This window comes from Hakea prostrata, chromosome 11 (genome assembly GCF_041222555.1).
Source record: "Hakea prostrata isolate BN-2017 chromosome 11, UWA_Hpros_2, whole genome shotgun sequence".
NCBI classification, from domain to species: Eukaryota; Viridiplantae; Streptophyta; class Magnoliopsida; order Proteales; family Proteaceae; genus Hakea; species Hakea prostrata.
Genome location: NC_142610.1, coordinates 23,311,891 through 23,330,036, shown reverse-complemented (window position 1 = coordinate 23,330,036; position 18,146 = coordinate 23,311,891). Strand labels below are relative to the sequence as shown.

Here is an 18,146-nt window from a genome sequence, read left to right as displayed (position 1 = left end):
TGCTTGAGAATTTTCTATTATTCATTGGTGATCGTTAATATTTAATTTTAGAATGAAATCATTTCTTTGATTCATAGATATGTGGAAAATAAAAGAACTTGACAATCCACTGCACAATCTTCTCATGTCTTTGAGTTTTTTTCTGTTTTTTTTTTTTAACATGTATATATATGAGAAATGAGTGTTAACAAAAAGAAAAAGAAAAATCTGAAGTACACATCATCAACAACAATAGAAACAAAATATGCCTAACAAGTCTAAAGGAACATTACAAACAAAAATAGCCAGCAATGAACTAAGATAATAAGAACATTTTAGGCTAAATAGAAATATTTAATTGAATATTAATTCAATTTGATCTTCTTTTTTGCTCATCAAACGAGTTTCTTATTTTGAAAGCAACAACAATGTACAAGGAATGAGTGAACGAGAATCTCTCTAGAATCTATTGGGAGGAGAATGAAAGATTCTAGTATATAAGGCCAATATAGTTTTGTCACAAACAAAAGAACAAGGAGAAGAGACAAGAACAAATAGAATAAATTTTCCCTAACTTAGTTTGACTTTATTTTTAATCCTTTATGAATTAAATTCCAAGTAAAACTTGTATGAAAAGTTCCTATTTATAATTTTATTAGATAAATTTTCAACTATGTTCTATTTATTTAGTGAAGAATCAAGTAAGATTAGCTTTTGATTGCTTGACTTGGAATCTCATTTCCTTGACTATGTATAATCCATTAAACTTCCAACTTGCTTGAAAGGGAGGTTGATATAGTTGACTTTTGCCAGTTCATCTGACGATAAATGGATAGACTTTTGTCTTCTGGCATGAAATGCTAAAGCTAGGCCTGTTTGACATGTTAGTCATCGTGAAAGTAAAGGGAGTATGGACTTTAGAGATTTTGAGACTTTCAACCAAGCACTTCTCGTTAGACAGTTTTGGAGGCTCCAACAACACCCAAACTTGATCCCAGATGGAGGATAATTTGGAGACTCCCCATTGCATCGAAGCTTCAACAATCAAGGTTTAAAGTATCGGTATCGAGTATCGTATCAGTAAGGTGATTTTAAGAGACGTATCGTCCTGTATCGAGTATTGTATCGCTTTGACTAATGTATTTTAATGTAATTCAATGGAGAGACGTATCAAGATGTATCGTATAGGTTGGGTCAAATACGGATACGTATTGACTAGTATCATATGGTATCGTGGAATACTTTAAACCTTGTCAACAGTTTACATGGAAATGTTATAGTAGTGCAATGGCCATGACACACTTCCTTTTGCCTCAACTCCACAGATTCACAACACATTACACTCTCTTCGGACTGTCTATCAATTGTGGCTTGGTTGAATGGCTTGGGTAGCCAGGTGGATTGGGCTACTACCCCAATTCTAGAGCACATCTCTCTGTCAATTTCAGGTTTCTGTTCGGTGCAGTTTTGTCATTTCCGTCGATCAGAAAACATATTTGCAGATTTCCTAGCAGTGGGGTGCTCACGACTGAGGTTCTCTCATGTATGATGGGGTTCGGATATGCAATGTTGGGCGCTTTAGAAGCCAGTTTTTGATTAATAAAATCATCACATCTTGTGGGAAAAAAGTCTAAATCACTTTGGCTCGTTTCACATATTAGTAATGATAAAAATATTGATACTTGACATCATTATTGATTCTCCTTTTCTTGGATTGTACATATAGTCTAAGGTGTGCATGAAATTTAAAACAATGTTTGTCTTGTGTACAAGGGCTTCTTTCTCTTTTTCAAATCCAGCTCTAGAAAGCCTACTGCATATTCAGTTATTAGGAAAAGCTTCGAACCCATTGAACAGGCTTGAAATTTAACTAGGGTTCAAGAAAGCATCAACCCTAATATTTGTTGATCTTGACAAAAACTTCATGCAGATGGGTGGATTCACCTTTGCAATAGCAAGTATCGAACTGGGCAAAGTCCATATCCCATCACCACATATCAAACCAGAAGCTACCGCGGGTCCATAGATATCTGCTTTCTTCTTGTTTAGCTTCTGCCACACAAATAGTATCACAGTTCCAACAAACATGTCAATGGTAAAGTAAGAACCAATGTAGAATGGAATAGCCATGGCCATTGGGAGTGGTATGTACTTAGACCATTTCTTTCCAGCCAAATCTCTGATTCCATTTATGAAAATTGATATAAAGAAGAACCCATAGCAAAGTTGAAGGCAATGGCTTGGAAGTGATGAGAAACCCTCAATTCCTAGCATAGCCATGCTGCGGTAGACGAGTGCATAAGGTGCTGGGTATTCTGAACCACTTTGACCTAGATCAGGGAAAGCCTTGTAGAAAATCCAAAAGACACAAGGGGAGATAATACAACCCATTGCAGTACCAATGACTTGGCTTACAAACATGGAACGCGGCGAAGCCAAGGTTAAGTAGCCTGTTTTGAAGTCCTGCGAGAGATCAGATGCAGTGGAGACTATGTTCATCATCACACCACAAGCTGCAAGGCCTGCAAGAACACCTCCATGTGATGCCCCAGCCCATGCACCAATTGTGAAGATAGCAAGCTTTCCATATGTAGATGCTAAGGACCAATCAGTCAGCCCAGCTCCATATGCATTACAGAAAGCTAGAATTGGTGCAATAATGTACATGACCAAGATGTAGTACCACTTGAGAGGTTGAAAGACGTGTGGAAGTGTAATAATGGAAATAATAGCTATAGTTACATAGCCTCCTGCTGCAAACCAGAATGGAATTTGATCTTTAAGGAAGAGTTTGGTTCGTATCTCATCATCATAAGAGGGGGGTGGACTTGTAGCTAAATTGTGGCCACCAACAGGGAGAACTGCGTTTCTTCTATCACGAATTTCTTGAGACATGCTGATTAGCGTTCTGCTCATCACCTTCACAAAGTTGTATAGACCATCTCCCAGTATCATGGCAATTGAAATGAAAACCCTGTAACCTTGTAAGCCATGGAGACTAGAAGTAGGGAGGCTTGCAGAATACCAATCACCTGCTCTATCACCTATAAGAGGCCACATAACACCCCAAGAAAGAATTGACCCAAGTAACACAGATACGTTTATGATGTGTGGACAGATCATTCCGACTCCAACATAAGTCGCAGAGAAATCAAAGTAAAACCTGTGTTTCCAGACAAAGAGCACTATGTATAAATCTCGACAGATGATAATAATATTTATGTATAACTGATCGATTACTTCCTACTTACCTATTGTCATAGGCTTTGAGACCTAATGTAGGAAAACTTGCAAAACCACAACCATCTCCTGCAGTATAGAACCATTGAAAGAAACCCCACAAGAAGCTGAAGCCGAAGAACTTGCCCAATGTCTTGACTTGTTTCTTAGCTATTTTGGCTCCTTGAGGAGTGTGGAAGCTGTTGATAAGGTGTGCAGTTGCAGTGCCACTTGGGTAGATCAATTTAAAGTCAATTATCATGATCTGAAAACATGAGGGAAAAAAATAGTTTACATTCATATCAAATCCCAGCAAACGAAATTAAAAATTCCATGGGAATTGGACTGTTTGAATTTTAAATGAGATCACCTTTCGAAGGGGAACCACAGAGAAGAGGCCAATGAAGCTAACAACAAGGAGAAACCCAATCATCCATCCAATATGGGGGTTTTTAACATTTTGAGCATCATTAAAATCTGTTGCTTGCTTAGCTATAACCTCACTCATTCCAAAGAGGTAACTCCCAAAACCTCCTGTTCATCATCATTCAAATTAAACCATTAATGCCATCAAAACGATAATGAAGTTTCTAAACCAATTATGATCAAAATCATAAATTGTATGATTTGATTAAGCCTAGGTTAGGCTTATCCTTATGGAGCAATCCGACATGATGGGACCAGATCAAGGGTAAAAAAGTAAAAAAGCTCCAACTAATTTAATAAAAAATAGAGATAAAGATCTGTCTGATGACTCTGATTTAACTTATTTCAGGGCGATCTTTATTCTGGATCGGAAAATTTCGGTTTGGAATTGGTCGGATCCGGTCGGGTTTAGAATCATTCCCACCCATGCGACAAGATGGCAAAGAAAGGAACAGCCAGCCGACCCGACCGGATTGGTTACCTTTAACCTCACCGTTCATCTTCAACCAAAATAAAAATCACATGATTTTTGGAGTTAACTAATAAATTATAAAAATCATATTTAAACGTGAAGATTGGTAACTTAGGAGTAAGTAAATTAAAAAATAAAAAATTTCAAAAGAAATTTTAAAATTAAAAAAAAAAACTTGAAACTAGTAACAAAATTATTTATACAAAACCAATTTATTTAATTTGAATAGTTTAAATCAAAATATTTGTTCGGGAAAAACAATTGATATTAAAATTGGAATTAGTTAAATTTACTTATAAATGTAATTTAGAATATATCTCTTTTGTAAGAATTCTTATCAAGTAAAATTGTTTTTTATTTTTTAATTAGTAGATAAATAAATCAATAAATCAATAGATAAAGTAAATTATCATCAACGGGGTTGGTCGAAGTGGTAAGCAGCTTGGTCCGCTTAAGCAAGGTTTGGGTATCGAAACCTTGTGGATGCAAAAAATCCCTGCTGGGAGACTCACCCACCACAGTCAGGTGTGCGACCCGGATTGAACACTGGATTAGTCATGATTTAGTACTTTAGCAGGATTGGCTTGACTCAACAATTTAATCTTACTATCATATAAGATACTTTTGGTAGAATCAAGATAGTAATATAGAATTATGTCTGAGGTCAAACAATTTAAGATCAAGTTTTAAAAATCCAATCCAATTGATCTTACTGCAATCATACTCATGCTTCACATGCGGTTTCCATACCCACAAGAAAGATATCCCACCAATAGTTGTGTGGGTTGCTCATCAAAGTCTTACACAAAGAATTTTCTAAGTTTTTACAAAAACATTATACTATCACAACATTTAACTCATCATCCTAAGAAATATGTGAGATAGTAAAGACTTGATTATGGTGGGTGGCCCACTTTTGATTAATTGCTCGAAGGAATATCTGACCACATGAAGAAGACTTTTTTTTAATTAATTCGCATGGTAAATTTATGATACGTGTTTAATTTAAAACCAGAATAAGCAGCTTGGTCCGCTTAAGCAAGGTTCCGGTATCAAAATCTTGTGGATGCAAAAATTCCCGCTGGGTGATTCACCTACCATAGCCAGGTGTGCGACGCGGGTCGAACACCGGTTTATAAACTGGGGTTGGCAACCAAAAAAAAAAAAATTTAAAACCAGAATACACTTAATATATGTTAGGTTTCGTGAAATTTAAATTCTTTGACCTTTTACCTATGGGATCTTAGTCTTTGTCAATTAAGTCAACCTCATGGGTCATCCATTGAAGATGAACCATGATTAAGATGACTCAGAAAGCAGCAAATGAAGCGACAAGAACTTTGTCACCATGCCATCAGGGAGAACCAAAATTCCATTCTACTAGTTTCTCGCCCACTGTAACCACCGGTGATAGCGGCGAAAAACTCATTCATTGTCGGAAAATCTGATCCTACGGTTAGCAAACAACAAAAACAAAACTAAGTTGGGATTTAACAGGAAACTTACCACTGAAAGAGATGCCGGAGCTGGCAACTACACAGGTTTGGATGACAGTGTTCTCTTGCCTTGTAAAAGGTTGTTTAAGCCAACCAGTTTTCTCCATAAGCTTCGTCCATGTCTTCACAAAGAAGAACCCTAAAAGCCCAGCAGAGACATTCAAAGAAGGTATAATACCTGTTGTAAGGTTCAGTTTCATCACAATGAAACTGAACAGAAACGAAAGAACTAATCCCACCACGAAGGCTCTTAGAGTCAATTGTTCTTGCCATGAAGGAACCTTCTTGCTCTCAAAGATCTGTTCTATTGAAAGCTTTTCTTCTTCTTCTTCTTGCCTTCTCTGGTTCTTCTTTGATCCTTGACGATTCACCAGCTGTGGATCTGAGAAACCTTCATGGGTAGTGCTGCTCTCTAGAGTATCATCTCTTTCCGCCATTGATCTAAAGAAGCTAAGAGATCTTGAAAGCTTAGAACTGAAATATTTTAGAGAGTCCTTTTTATAGAGATTTCAAGAGAATATTCAACTTCAATGGAACTCACATGCAGTTTATTATTTTTAATTTCATGTAGGCAATATTTAAAGCATTCATACTATACTAGTCAATACGTATTATTGAATATAAATCAATGCAATACATGTTGATACGTCTGTCTAATGAGTTGCACTACAATATTATATTGATGAGTATGATACAATAATCAAATATAAGACAATACGTCACTTAAAATCAACTAACCGATGTGATACTCAACATCAATACTTTAAACTTTGCATGCAAGTGATTTTACAGTATGGATCAAGGTTTTAGCTTCAAATATCACGTATCAGTCAAATGATATTAAGAGACGTATTATTTCATATCAATTATTGTGTTATATTAGGAAATGTATTTTAATGCAATTCAAGAAAAGACATTAATATGCATCGTATTAGTTGTATCCAATATATGTGCTGACTAATATCGTGTTGTGTTCAAAAATACTTTACACCTTGCTTTCGACCAAATCATTTTTGTTTCATATTCGAACAAATGCCACTTTACTTTAGCTTTGATCTTGTATTGATACCAGATTGCTATCATACTTGTACTTCATCTTATCATTTTGAGCTTTTAAGTTTTTATATTATCCGGGTGTGAAACCCAAAAGAGATAGCCAAAACTGTGGGACTTCCGCCTCCTCCAGATCGGAAGCTCTGCAACTCCTCCACCAGATCGAGAAGCTTGAGGCGAAGAGGCTCTCCTGAGTAGTCTCTCCGCCTCCCCTGTTCCTTTCCGTCTCCGTCACAATCTCCGGTTTCCTTCTCCTCTTCCGCGACTTTCTCTCCCGTCTCTTCTCTCTGTTTTTTCTCTCACCTCCTCCAGTTCTTTCCCTTTCCCTTCATCTCTGTTCTCTCTACCGTCCTCTCTCCCGGCATCTCTGTTCTCTCTCCCGTTTCTCTCTCCCGCCCTTTCTGTTCTCTCTCCCATTTCTCACCTCCTCCTTTTCTTTTGTTTCTCTCTCCTGTCCTCTCTATTTCTCTCCCATTTCCCTGTTTTTTCCATTTTTTCTCAATTTCTATTTGTTTCTCTCTCCCATCGGCTCTGTTATTTCTCACCCCCGTCCCCTCCGCCTGCCTTCCCTACTCCTCTTTCCCATCTCCGTCTCCCTCTTTCTTGCCTCCATTTCACTTTCTCCATTTCATTCTCAGTTAATAATCAGATCTAGGGTTTCCCCTTAGATCTGCGGTTGCGTAGTTTTTTTTGTTTTTTTGTTTTTTTTGTTTGTTTTTTCACATAACAACTCCTTTGCTTGCAGCGTTTCCTTTTGGTGCACACCGCAGAACAACTCCAGCTTTGGGTACAAGTTCTTCTGCGTCGAGCTTGATAGATATGCCTATACGGCAGAGCCGGATGGCAGGTCCGATCCGCATTTTCGCTGCTACCATTGCTACAACTATAGGAGTTATGTGTCCGCCCTCGAGGCGTGTTGTTTGTCCCCCTATGTGGGTGTTAGTGCTTTATTGGTGTTTTTGTTCTAAGGGTTTTGTGGACGTGATCCATTTTGGACTTGACCCAACCCTTACCCTGGCTGACACTGTCTATTGCATGTACGACAGTTTGGTCCTTGTCTGCTCCTTGGTTCGTTTCGAACCTTATGTTCTCATGCAGTTATGTTTGTACTTCTTTTAGTTATATGAATGAAGTGCTGTTTATCAAAAAAAAAAAAGTATTGATACTAGATTCAAAATCGAACTTTATTTATTTATTTTATTATTATTTCAAATAAGTGCAAAGTTAAGACCTCTCCATATAAGTTTGGACTTTTAACCGTTCAACTATCGCCATTCTTGACATATATCAATGCGAACTGGTGCTGACAGCTCAAGCTATCGTCTGAATTCATTATAGAAATAACGGCGATAGCTTGTTAGACCAAGTGGACTTTTCGTTTTCATTATTTTTAAAAGATTCTAAAAACGGTGGTCCAGTCAGATTCTTTGACTTCCTACTCAAAAAAAGATTCCATGACAGCTAATTCAGTGGAAAATTAATAGGGTCGTGTGAACAAGAATTAAGTTGTTTTAATAATCCAAATGGATTTTTATTTTTATTGTTTACTTGAGGGATTTTGCTCCTCTCCAGCGCACTTCTAGTGGAAGATCATCTTGTGTGTTTTCATAGTTTGACACTTGGTAAGAATATCATTTTATTGACAAAGATTATTATTAAAATATAGTGGTAAGATTTATACTTTTCAGTGTAGAGGTCATGGATTCCAACTTTGCGAACGATAAAACTCTCCTTGAGGATGTAATTGAGGTGTGCGTAAACTGGCCCGGATGAACCTTAGATACAAAAAAAATATAGTTGAATGACCAAAGTTAGAGGCCAAGACTTGAATTTTGTACTGCGCAACATTGTGATGTCAATAGTCGACATCGAAATCTCGGTTATAACTACACAACACTGAAATTGAACCGCGATTATAATTGAGAGAGGTGATTTAGTTGACAAAAGAATAATGTTTTCATATAGATAATTAGAGTTTGAATTCCCTTAAGGTCAAAAAGAAAACCTCACCTTATAGTTAAAAATTTTTGTTAAAGTATACATCACCAACTGCCGTAGAAGCAAAATCTGCCTAACAAGTCTAAAGGAACATTACTAAGCAATGAACTAAGATAGTAAGAGCATTTTAGGTTAAATAGAAATATTTAACTTAATTTTCTTTTAGGTTCATCAAACTAGTTTCTTATTTGAAAGCAACAAAAATGTACAAGGAAGGAATTTGAATTGAATTTATATAGTGACGTCTATCCTATAATGATCTCCATTAAAATAGAATGAAGAAGAATCTCTCTAGAATCTATTGGGATCTAATGGAAGATTTTGTAAAATAAGGCCAATAGAGTTTTTGTCACAAAGTTGACAAGCCCACTAAAAAAAACTAGGATAAGAGACAAGAACAAATATAATGAATTTATCCTAGCTTAGTTTGACTTTATTTTTAACTCTTTATGAATTAAATTTCAAGTAAAACTCGTATGATGGGTTTGTATTTATAATTCTATTAGATAAGTTTTCAACTATGTTTTATTTATTCATGGAAGAATCAAATAAAATTAGCTTTAGATTGCTTGACTTGGAATCTCGTTGCCTTGACTATGTATAACCCCTTAAACTTCCAATTTGCTTGAAGGGAGATTGATATAGTTGACTTTTGCCTGTTCATTTGGACGATAGATGGGTACCCTTTTGTCTTCTGGCATAAAATGCTAAAGTAACGTTTGCTTGACATATTTGTTAGGAATACAAATGTGCAATCATGAACAGAGAAAAAACACAAGTAAAATACACAACAAGAATTTAATGTGGTTCAACAAAATATTGTCTATGCCCACCAGAAAGAAAATAAGTTTCACTATTTAAGAAAACCTCACACCACTCTCTCACTTACAAAGTGTTATTCTTTACTTTTGTTCTCTTCCTAGGTCCCACAGAGATTATTTATATGAAAATCTAAAAACCTAATCCCAATATAATTACAATTTTAACGTAATACTAGTAATTGACCCAAACCCTGTTTCAATTACAAATACAAATAAAACTATGATTATATGGACCCACAAAATATAAGAAATATGCCCGTTCACCGAGAAGCGAGACCCGTGTCCATTTGCAACACAATGTGAAGCACGATCCATATTCAATAATATTGGTCATTATAAAAATAAAGGGAGTATGGACTTTAGAGATTTCAGACTTTCAACCAAGCGAGTATTGATTCCATGATACTAGTCGATACATACTTATCCACAATGAATATAACTGATGCAATACATGTTGATACATCTTTCTATTGGGTTGCACTAAAATGTATTGATCAACATAATACATTACTTGATACCAGACAATAAGTCTCTTAAAGTCGCCTGACCATATGGTATTCAATACTAATACTTTAAACTTTACATGTAGATGGCTTAGGAGTCTGGACCAAGGTTTAAAGCATCAACACAGAATGTCATATCATATTAGTCAAGTGACGTATTATCTTGTGCAAGTATTGTATTTTACTAGCCAATGTATTTTAGTACAATCTAAAGAAAGACATATATGCATCATATTTGTTGTATCAAATATAGATACTTTAAACCTTGCTTTGGACCAATTGGTTTTTGTTTCATATTTAAATAAATACCGATATTGATTCAAGTAACCGTTACCAGTTTAGGTTACCGGTGCTTTTGTACTGATACCAAATTAAAAATCGGAAGGGCGTTTATATCGTTCTTGACCTTTACCGATACGAACCGGTACTGGCACTTCAACTGTTTGAACTCATTATGGAAACAAGGCGACGACTTGTTAGACCAAATGGATTTTTTAATTCTCATTATTTGTAACATGTAGTAGAAATGAGATCCTTATTAAAGATTCTAGAAACGGTGGGTCCATTCGGTTTACTTTTTTCATCTACTCAAAAAGATTCCTTGACAGCTAATTCAGTGGAAATTCAAAGAGTCGTGTGTGAACAAGAATGAAGTCGTTTTAATAATCTAAATGGATTTTTATTTTTATTGTTGACTTTAAGGGATTTTGCTCCAGTCCAGTGCAGTGTTGGAGAATCGCTGCAACGAATCTGGATCAGCGAACTTCCTGACCACAAACATCAGTGGGACCCACGGTAAAAAACACTTTTTGAAAAAAATAAAAAAAAGATCCGAATTCGCAATAGGGTTGGTTTTTGCAATCTCAAACCCAGCCTTATATATTTTAATACAAAGTACTAACTGTATTTTAGAGCAAAAATTATTGTCTCTAACCTTAAGTCCTACATGGTCAAGCCAAACCCATTAATGGTCTGATTGTCTCTTATTGGACTAGATCGCATTAGCCTTAGCCCGATAGTTGCCAAAAATTACTAATCAAACCTTTCCTAGCCTTGATTAATCATGTTACTAGTCTTGATTGACATTGTCCCTGGCTTTGATTGACCCTATCTCTAACCTTGTTTATAGTTCAATTAAATAAAAATCAAACGTCAATTCACTTGAAATAAAAGGCTCCAATTTCTAAGATATTTTTTGAATAAGTATAATAAATAACTTTAAAAGGTAAACATAAAGAAAGGGTATTTCTCTTGACTTAGGGTTTGGTCCAGGTCCCTTTTGTCCAGTTTCAATTTTCTTTTGCATATGCCTCCCCCTGGTTTTAATAAATGATTAAATAAGGACACACTTAACAAAAATGTTAGTTTAATAAATTTTGTGCCACAATACCCCCGTGTCCTTTGGACTTCTTTTTTATTTTAGTTTCAATTTATTAAAAAAGATCACTACAAAATAAATAAATATTAATTAAATAAAATTAAAACTTTACCAATCTAAGACGGAGGGAAGATAAAGAACATTCTCGCAACTCAAATTTGGAAAGGAAGAATATCACATTGTCTTCTTTAAACCTATCATATGGCTCTTCAAGACAAGTTTTGATCCCTCGGTTGCGATCGATGGTGGGGTTAGCAAAAGCGGGAAGTTGGGGGAAAGGCTAAACTCCCATGGGGAGGTGTTACATTGGGGTTCGACTTCCAGATGATGGAAAAGGAGCCCACCACCTCGCACCTCCACCTCCACCGAGGGATGCGAAGATAAGCATCGCCGATTGAGTTCTTATTGTGGTTTCCTTCCTTACATATGCTAGAGGAGAAGGTGGGAAACCAAATCGAATTGAATTTTGCCAATGATCTTATAATTCAAAATAAATAAGTTCGTTAATAGGTGGAAAACCACCATATTTTTTTCCAAGACATTCCAAATCCAATGAAGTTAGGCCAAAATTGACATTTAATCGGTTTTTACTACAATGGGGTACTCTCCATCGTCTTCCTTCAGTTTTCTTAACTCTTAATTGAAGAACATTAATCTGTGGATCCATCCCCTTCTTCCTACATATTCGAAGAACTTTATAAAATCTCTCCTTTCAAGTCTCTCAAAACTATATAAAATCCTACCCGGGCCGTAACCCCATACCCTTTCTCCTCCCTCCGCACCCCCCACCCCCCCCCCAACCAACGTCTTATTACGTAATGGAAAACGTTCACCGTCGTAGGGACCTAATCTCGAACACAAAAATTATCCCTTGTCTCTGGTGAAGAACCACAATTAGAGATCCTACATGGTCAAGCCAGGGAACCCATTACTTAGCTTCAATCTTGTAACAAATTCTCTATTGGACCGGATCAGTATGTTTCAGCCTGTCAAGTTGCGAGCAACTGATCGGCCCTTTTCAAATTCCATAGTTTTGACAGGGATTAGTTTGTTCCTAGCCTTGATTAATCATATTTCACTAGTATTGATTGTAATACATTGTTTTTTTTTCCATATATATGATTTACCCTATCTCTATACATATGTATATATATAAATATAAATAAAAATTTTTTTTTTTAGGACACAAACGTCAATTCACTTGTCACAAAATTTATTAAACTATCAATTTCTGTTAAGAGTGTCCTTATTTGATCATTTCGAATACCCGCAGGCCTATGCAATAGAATAACTTATAAAAGGACCTAAACAAAAACCCTCAACATAAAAAGAAAACTAATGATTTGGGTGTTCTAACACACAATCTATAATAACAAGAAAATACTGTTTATTTAGGAGTATTTAATACGAGTAATACATATGCATATGATCACGCATGAGAATTTTTCCATCATTCATTCATGGTCGTTAACATATATTTTTAAAATGAAATCATTTCTTTGATTCACAGATACACAGAAAATAGAAGAACTAGACAATCTACTGAATGTTCTCTACTCATGTTCTTGAGTGATTTTTTCTTTTATTCCCCTTATGATGTGGCATGTAGATGAGAAATAAGTGTTACATACTTACATAGAAAAAAAAATTGAAGTATACATCACCAACAGCCATAGAAGCAAAATCTACCTAAGTCTAAAGGAACACTACAAACAAAAGTAGCCATCAATGAACTAAGATAACAATAACATTTTAGGTTAAATAATAATATTTAATTTGACGTTCTTCCATCCTCATCACTCTAGTTTCTTGTTTTGAAAGCAACAAGCATATACAAAGAATGGATTTAAATTGATTTTAGTGATGTCTATCTTATAATGATCTCTATGAAAGAAAATCTATTTAGAATCTATTGAGATGAGATCCAATGAAAGATTCTAATAGGGTAAGGCCACTAACATTTCATCACAAAATTGACAAGCCCACTAAAAAACACTAGGAGAAGAGACATGATCGAACAAATAGAGTTTATTATAGCTTGATTGGTTGACCTTATTTTAACTCTTTATATGAATCAAATTTTAAGTAAACCTTGTATGCTAGGTTTCTATTTATAATTTTATAGATAATTTTTTAACTATATTTTATTTATTTAGTGAAGAATCAAGTGAGATCAGCGTTTGATTGTTTGACTGGGAATCTCATTGCCTGACTTTGAATAACCCATATAGTTGACTTTTGCCTGTTCATCTCATGATGGATGGATACCCTTTTGTCTTCTCTTATGGCATGAAATGCTAAAGCTAGGCTTGCTTGAATGTATTGTTCACCATGAAAATAAAGGGAATATGGACTTTAGAGACTCCGAGACTATCAACCAAACAGATAATCAAAATCACTTAGCTAGGCTTGGTAATGATAAAAATATTGATAGTTGAGATCATTATCGATTCTCCTTTTCTAGGATTGTACATATAATCGAAAGTGTGTATGAAATTTAAAACAATGTTTGTCTTGTGTACAAGGGCTTCTTTCTCTTTTTCAAATCAAGCTCTAGAAATCCTGCTGCATATTTGAAGTTCTAAGGAAAAGCTTCGAACCCATTGAACAGAGACTTGAAATTTAACTAGGGTTCAAGAAAGCTTCAACCCTAATATTTTCTGATCTTGACAGAAACTTCATGCAGATGGGTGGATTCACCTTTGCAATAGCGAGTATCGAACTGGGCAAAGTCCATATCCCATCACCACAGATCAAACCAGAAGCTACTGCGGGTCCAAACAGATCTGCATTCTTCTTGTTTAGCTTCTGCCACACAAATAATATCACGGTCCCAACAAACATGTCGATTGCAAAGTAAGAACCAATGTAGAATGGGATTGCCATGGCCATTGGGAGTGGTATGTACTTGGACCATTTCTTTCCTGCCAAATCTCTGATTCCATTTATGAAAATTGATATAAAGAAGAACCCATAGCAAAGTTGAAGGCAATGGTTTGGAAGAGATGAGAACCCCTCAGTTCCTAGCATAGCCATGCTGCGGTAGACGAGTGCATTAGGGGCTAGGGTATTCTGAACCACTTACGCCTAGATCACCGAAAGCCTTGTAGAAAATCCAGAAGACACACGGGGAGATGACACAACCCATTGCAGTACCAATGACTTGGCTTACAAACATTGAACGCGGCGAAGCCAAGGTTAAGTAGCCTGTTTTGAAGTCCTGTGAGAGATCAGATGCAGTAGAGACTATGTTCATCATCACACCACAAGCTGCAAGGCCTGCAAGAACACCTCCATGTGATGCCCCAGCCCATGCACCAATTGTGAAGATAGCAAGCTTTCCATATGTAGATGCTAAGGACCAATCAGTCAGCCCAGCTCCATATGCATTACAGAAAGCTAGAACTGGTGCAAAAATGTACATGACCAAGATGTAGTACCACTTGAGAGGCTGGAAGATGTGTGGAAGTGTAATAATGGAAATAACAGCTATAGTTACATAGCCTCCTGCTGCAAACCAGAATGGAATTTGATCTTTGAGAAAGAGTTTGGTTCGTATCTCATCATCATAAGAGGGGGGGTGGCTTGTAGCTGAATTGCGGCTGCCAACAGGGAGAATTGCGTTTCTTCTATCACGAATTTCTTGAGATATGCCGATTAGTGTTCTGCTCATCACCTTCACAAAATTGTAGAGACCATCTCCCAATATCATGGCAATTGCAATGAAAACCCTGTAACCTTGTAAGCCATGGAGACTACTAGGAGAAAGGCTTGCAGAATACCAATCACCTGCTCTATCACCTATAAGAGGCCACATAATACCCCATGAGAGAATGGACCCGAGTAACACAGATACATTTATGATGTGTGGACAGATCATTCCGACTCCAACATAAGTCGCAGAGAAATCAAAGTAAAACCTGTGTTTCCAGACAAAGGACAATATGTATCAATCTTGACAGATGATAATAATAATTATGTATAACTAATCGATCACTTCCTACTTACTTGTTCTTTAAGGCTTTGAGACCTAATGTAGGAAAACTTGCAAAACCACAACCATCTCCTGCAGTATAGAACCATTGAAAGAAACCCCACAAGAAGCTGAAGCCGAAGAACTTGCCCAATGTCTTGACTTGTTTCTTAGCTACTTTGGCTCCTTGAGGAGTGTGGAAGCTGTTGATAAGGTGTGCAGTTGCAGTGCCACTTGGGTAGATCAATTTAAAGTCAATTATCATAATCTGAAAACATCCAGAAACAGGAATAAATTTTATATAATCCCAACATAAGAAATAATTCCATGGGAACTAGAGTCTTTCGAATAAATGAATTGAAATTACCTTCCGAAGTGGAACCACAGAGAAGAGGCCAATGAAGCTAACAACAAAGAGAAACGCAATCATCCATCCAATATGAGGGTTCTTAACATTTTGAGCATCATTGAAATCTGTCGATTGCTTAGCTATAGCCTCACTCATTCCAAAGAGATAACTCCCAAAACCTCCTGTACATCATTATTCAAATTAAACCATTAACATAATTAACGAAAATCAAGTTTCCAAACCAGTCATTGAAATTACTACAACAACAACTGAGTCTCAACAAAGCTTGCGTTGAAACTAAGACCCATCTCACTCTCACAGCATGAGGAGCTCAACCAAATTAATATGAAATTTAAACATGGGCTTTAAGAAAATTACACAATCTATAATTCAATTGTTTCAATTTTTGACCCTATCCAATTGCTAATATGATATAGATTTCAAGCCAAGCATGTCTCTGTCCTCTGTCCTCTGCCCTCAAACTTTCGGTGGCTGAGTAATTCTTTCAGCATCCAAATTGGATCTTTCAGAATTTGGGCCATCAAAAGCCAAAAGGTGTTGACTCGCCGGTTTAATGATAAAGAAATAAAAGGAACCCCATTTAAACCTGCTTGGATAGTTGGATCGATTTTCATTTGTAAACCAAGATTCATTAAAAAACAATAATTTTGAGAGTCGGCTCTAGACCTACCCAATTCAAACCAAACACTGACTTAAGCGGCTGGTTATTGTAATCAAAACCAAATTTAAGTTCCAGCTAGCAGTTACCTAACCTACCCAATCACTTCAAAAATAATTAGGCCATAAAGTAGGATACTTCCAAGTTCAAAGGTATATCAAAACACAATCAGACTATAATAGGTTGGTGCAGCCTCTATCACCTTCAATTCAAACACAATCCATTAAAGTTCGGTTTAGACCGGTTCAAACTATAACCGATTGATACAATTCGATTTCAACGAGTTAGGCTACAAATTGACATCCCGACTTGCAAGTCTAGCCAGTTGTGAACAATAGTATCTTCCTCCCCATGACCCATGTGATAGGATCCCAAAGAAAGGAACAGCTAACCAACCCAACAAGATAAAAGATCAAAAAAAGGCAAATCTCAAATTCCTACACTTACATCTCCGAAGGCAAGAAAAAGTGGTAATTCACTTTTAGTTCTCACCGTTCATCCCGTTCTCCAATCTCGAGATATCACGGGAAAGCAAATATCGAAAAATTCAAGAAACTTTAAATGACAAATTAACGGCCTGAGATATCAGTTCACCGACTTAATTGATTCGTGTTCATGCTTTTCTGGGAGAAAATTTTGATTCAAGATTTAAGGAGCCCCACCAGTCCACCACCACTAGCATGTTTCACGATTACGATGACTCAGAAAAGCTGCTAATGAACTGACAAATGTTACCAGGAATTGACAAGTGTCGACGACTGCACTTTGCCACTAAACTCAGGGAGAACAGAAATTCCATCCTACAAGATTCTCTACCGATGTAACCGCCGCTAGTAGCGGCGAAACTCAATCATTTTCAGAAAATTCCAATCCTACGGTTACTGAACAATAAGAACAGAACAAGTTGCTTGGTTTAGCAGGAAAACTTACCGCTGAAGGAGATGCCGGAGCTAGCAACAACACAGGTCTGGATCACGGTGTTCTCTTGCCTTGTAAAAGGTTGTTTAAGCCAACCAGATTTTTCCAGAAGCTTCGTCCATGTTTTGACGAAGAAGAATCCTAAAAGTCCAGCGGAAACATTGAGAGAAGGTATAATACCTGTAGTGAGGTTGAGTTTCATCACAATGAAACTGAACAGAAATGAAAGAACCAATCCAACAACGAAGGCTCTTAGGGTCAATTGTTCTTGCCATGAAGGAACCTTCTTGCTTTCAAAGATCTGTTCCACTGAAAGCTGCTCCTCTTCTTCTTCTTCGACTTGCTTTCTCTCATCCTTTTTCGATCCGTTCCGATTCACTAGCTCCCGATCTGAAATACCTCCATTGGTATTGCTGTTCTCTATACTAGAATCTCTTTCCGCCATTGGAATCTGAAGAAGCTAAGAGATCTTTAGCTTGGAAACTTGAAAGTAAAACACTTTGCAGGTCTCCTTTTTATAAGAGTGAAATCTTATCTCACCAATTAAGAAAAGTTGTACAAACGAGACTTTACAAAGCGAATATCCAACTTGTTCATAAACTCAACTTCTGTCTTAATTTATTTCTTGTAGCGGCTCTAGACCAACGGTTTTGATTTCATACTTGAACCAAATATCGGTATTGGCCCGTGTAACCGGTACGGCACCGTTTGTCGGAAAAAAGAAATTACTTTATTATAGAAAAATTGCAAATGCCTACAAAGTTCTATGAAATTTGTGAAACTTCTAAAGGGATGTGGTGAAAAAAAAAATGTCTTATAAAGAAAAAATTTCACCCCTATCAATTTAAATAAGTTATTCTTGTCAATGCAGTGTTGGTAGAG

The 18,146-nt window shown here is 36.5% G+C and overlaps 1 protein-coding gene and 1 pseudogene across 2 annotated transcripts; both read right to left on the bottom strand.

Moving 5' to 3' along the window:
* Positions 1–1,557: 1,557 nt before the first annotated feature.
* Positions 1,558–6,046, bottom strand: LOC149001017 (putative metal-nicotianamine transporter YSL7). Its single transcript, XM_089139404.1, has 4 exons — positions 5,603–6,046; positions 3,569–3,732; positions 3,231–3,463; positions 1,558–3,142 (listed from the first exon to the last, which is right to left on the bottom strand). The coding sequence occupies exons 1-4, from the start codon at positions 6,027–6,029 to the stop codon at positions 1,846–1,848; spliced, it is 2,121 nt and encodes a 706-aa protein (XP_088995530.1). The 5' UTR covers positions 6,030–6,046; the 3' UTR covers positions 1,558–1,845.
* Positions 6,047–13,708: 7,662 nt separating this feature from the next.
* Positions 13,709–17,837, bottom strand: LOC149001016 (putative metal-nicotianamine transporter YSL7; annotated as a pseudogene). Its single transcript, XR_016170670.1, has 4 exons — positions 17,277–17,837; positions 15,686–15,849; positions 15,354–15,586; positions 13,709–15,265 (listed from the first exon to the last, which is right to left on the bottom strand). The product of XR_016170670.1 is annotated as a putative metal-nicotianamine transporter YSL7 (transcript).
* Between the last annotated feature and the right edge of the window lie 309 nt (positions 17,838–18,146).

Bases quoted from the DNA above. Each gene is read 5' to 3' on its own strand.
- LOC149001017 (XM_089139404.1), bottom strand. From the start codon at position 6,029: ATGGCGGAAAGAGATGATACTCTAGAGAGCAGCACTACCCATGAAGGT. The intron at 3,464-3,568 runs GTGATCTCATTT...TCATGTTTTCAG, and splicing joins CTGTGGTTCCCCTTCGAAAG to ATCATGATAATTGACTTTAA. The intron at 3,143-3,230 runs GTAAGTAGGAAG...CTGGAAACACAG, and splicing joins CTCAAAGCCTATGACAATAG to GTTTTACTTTGATTTCTCTG.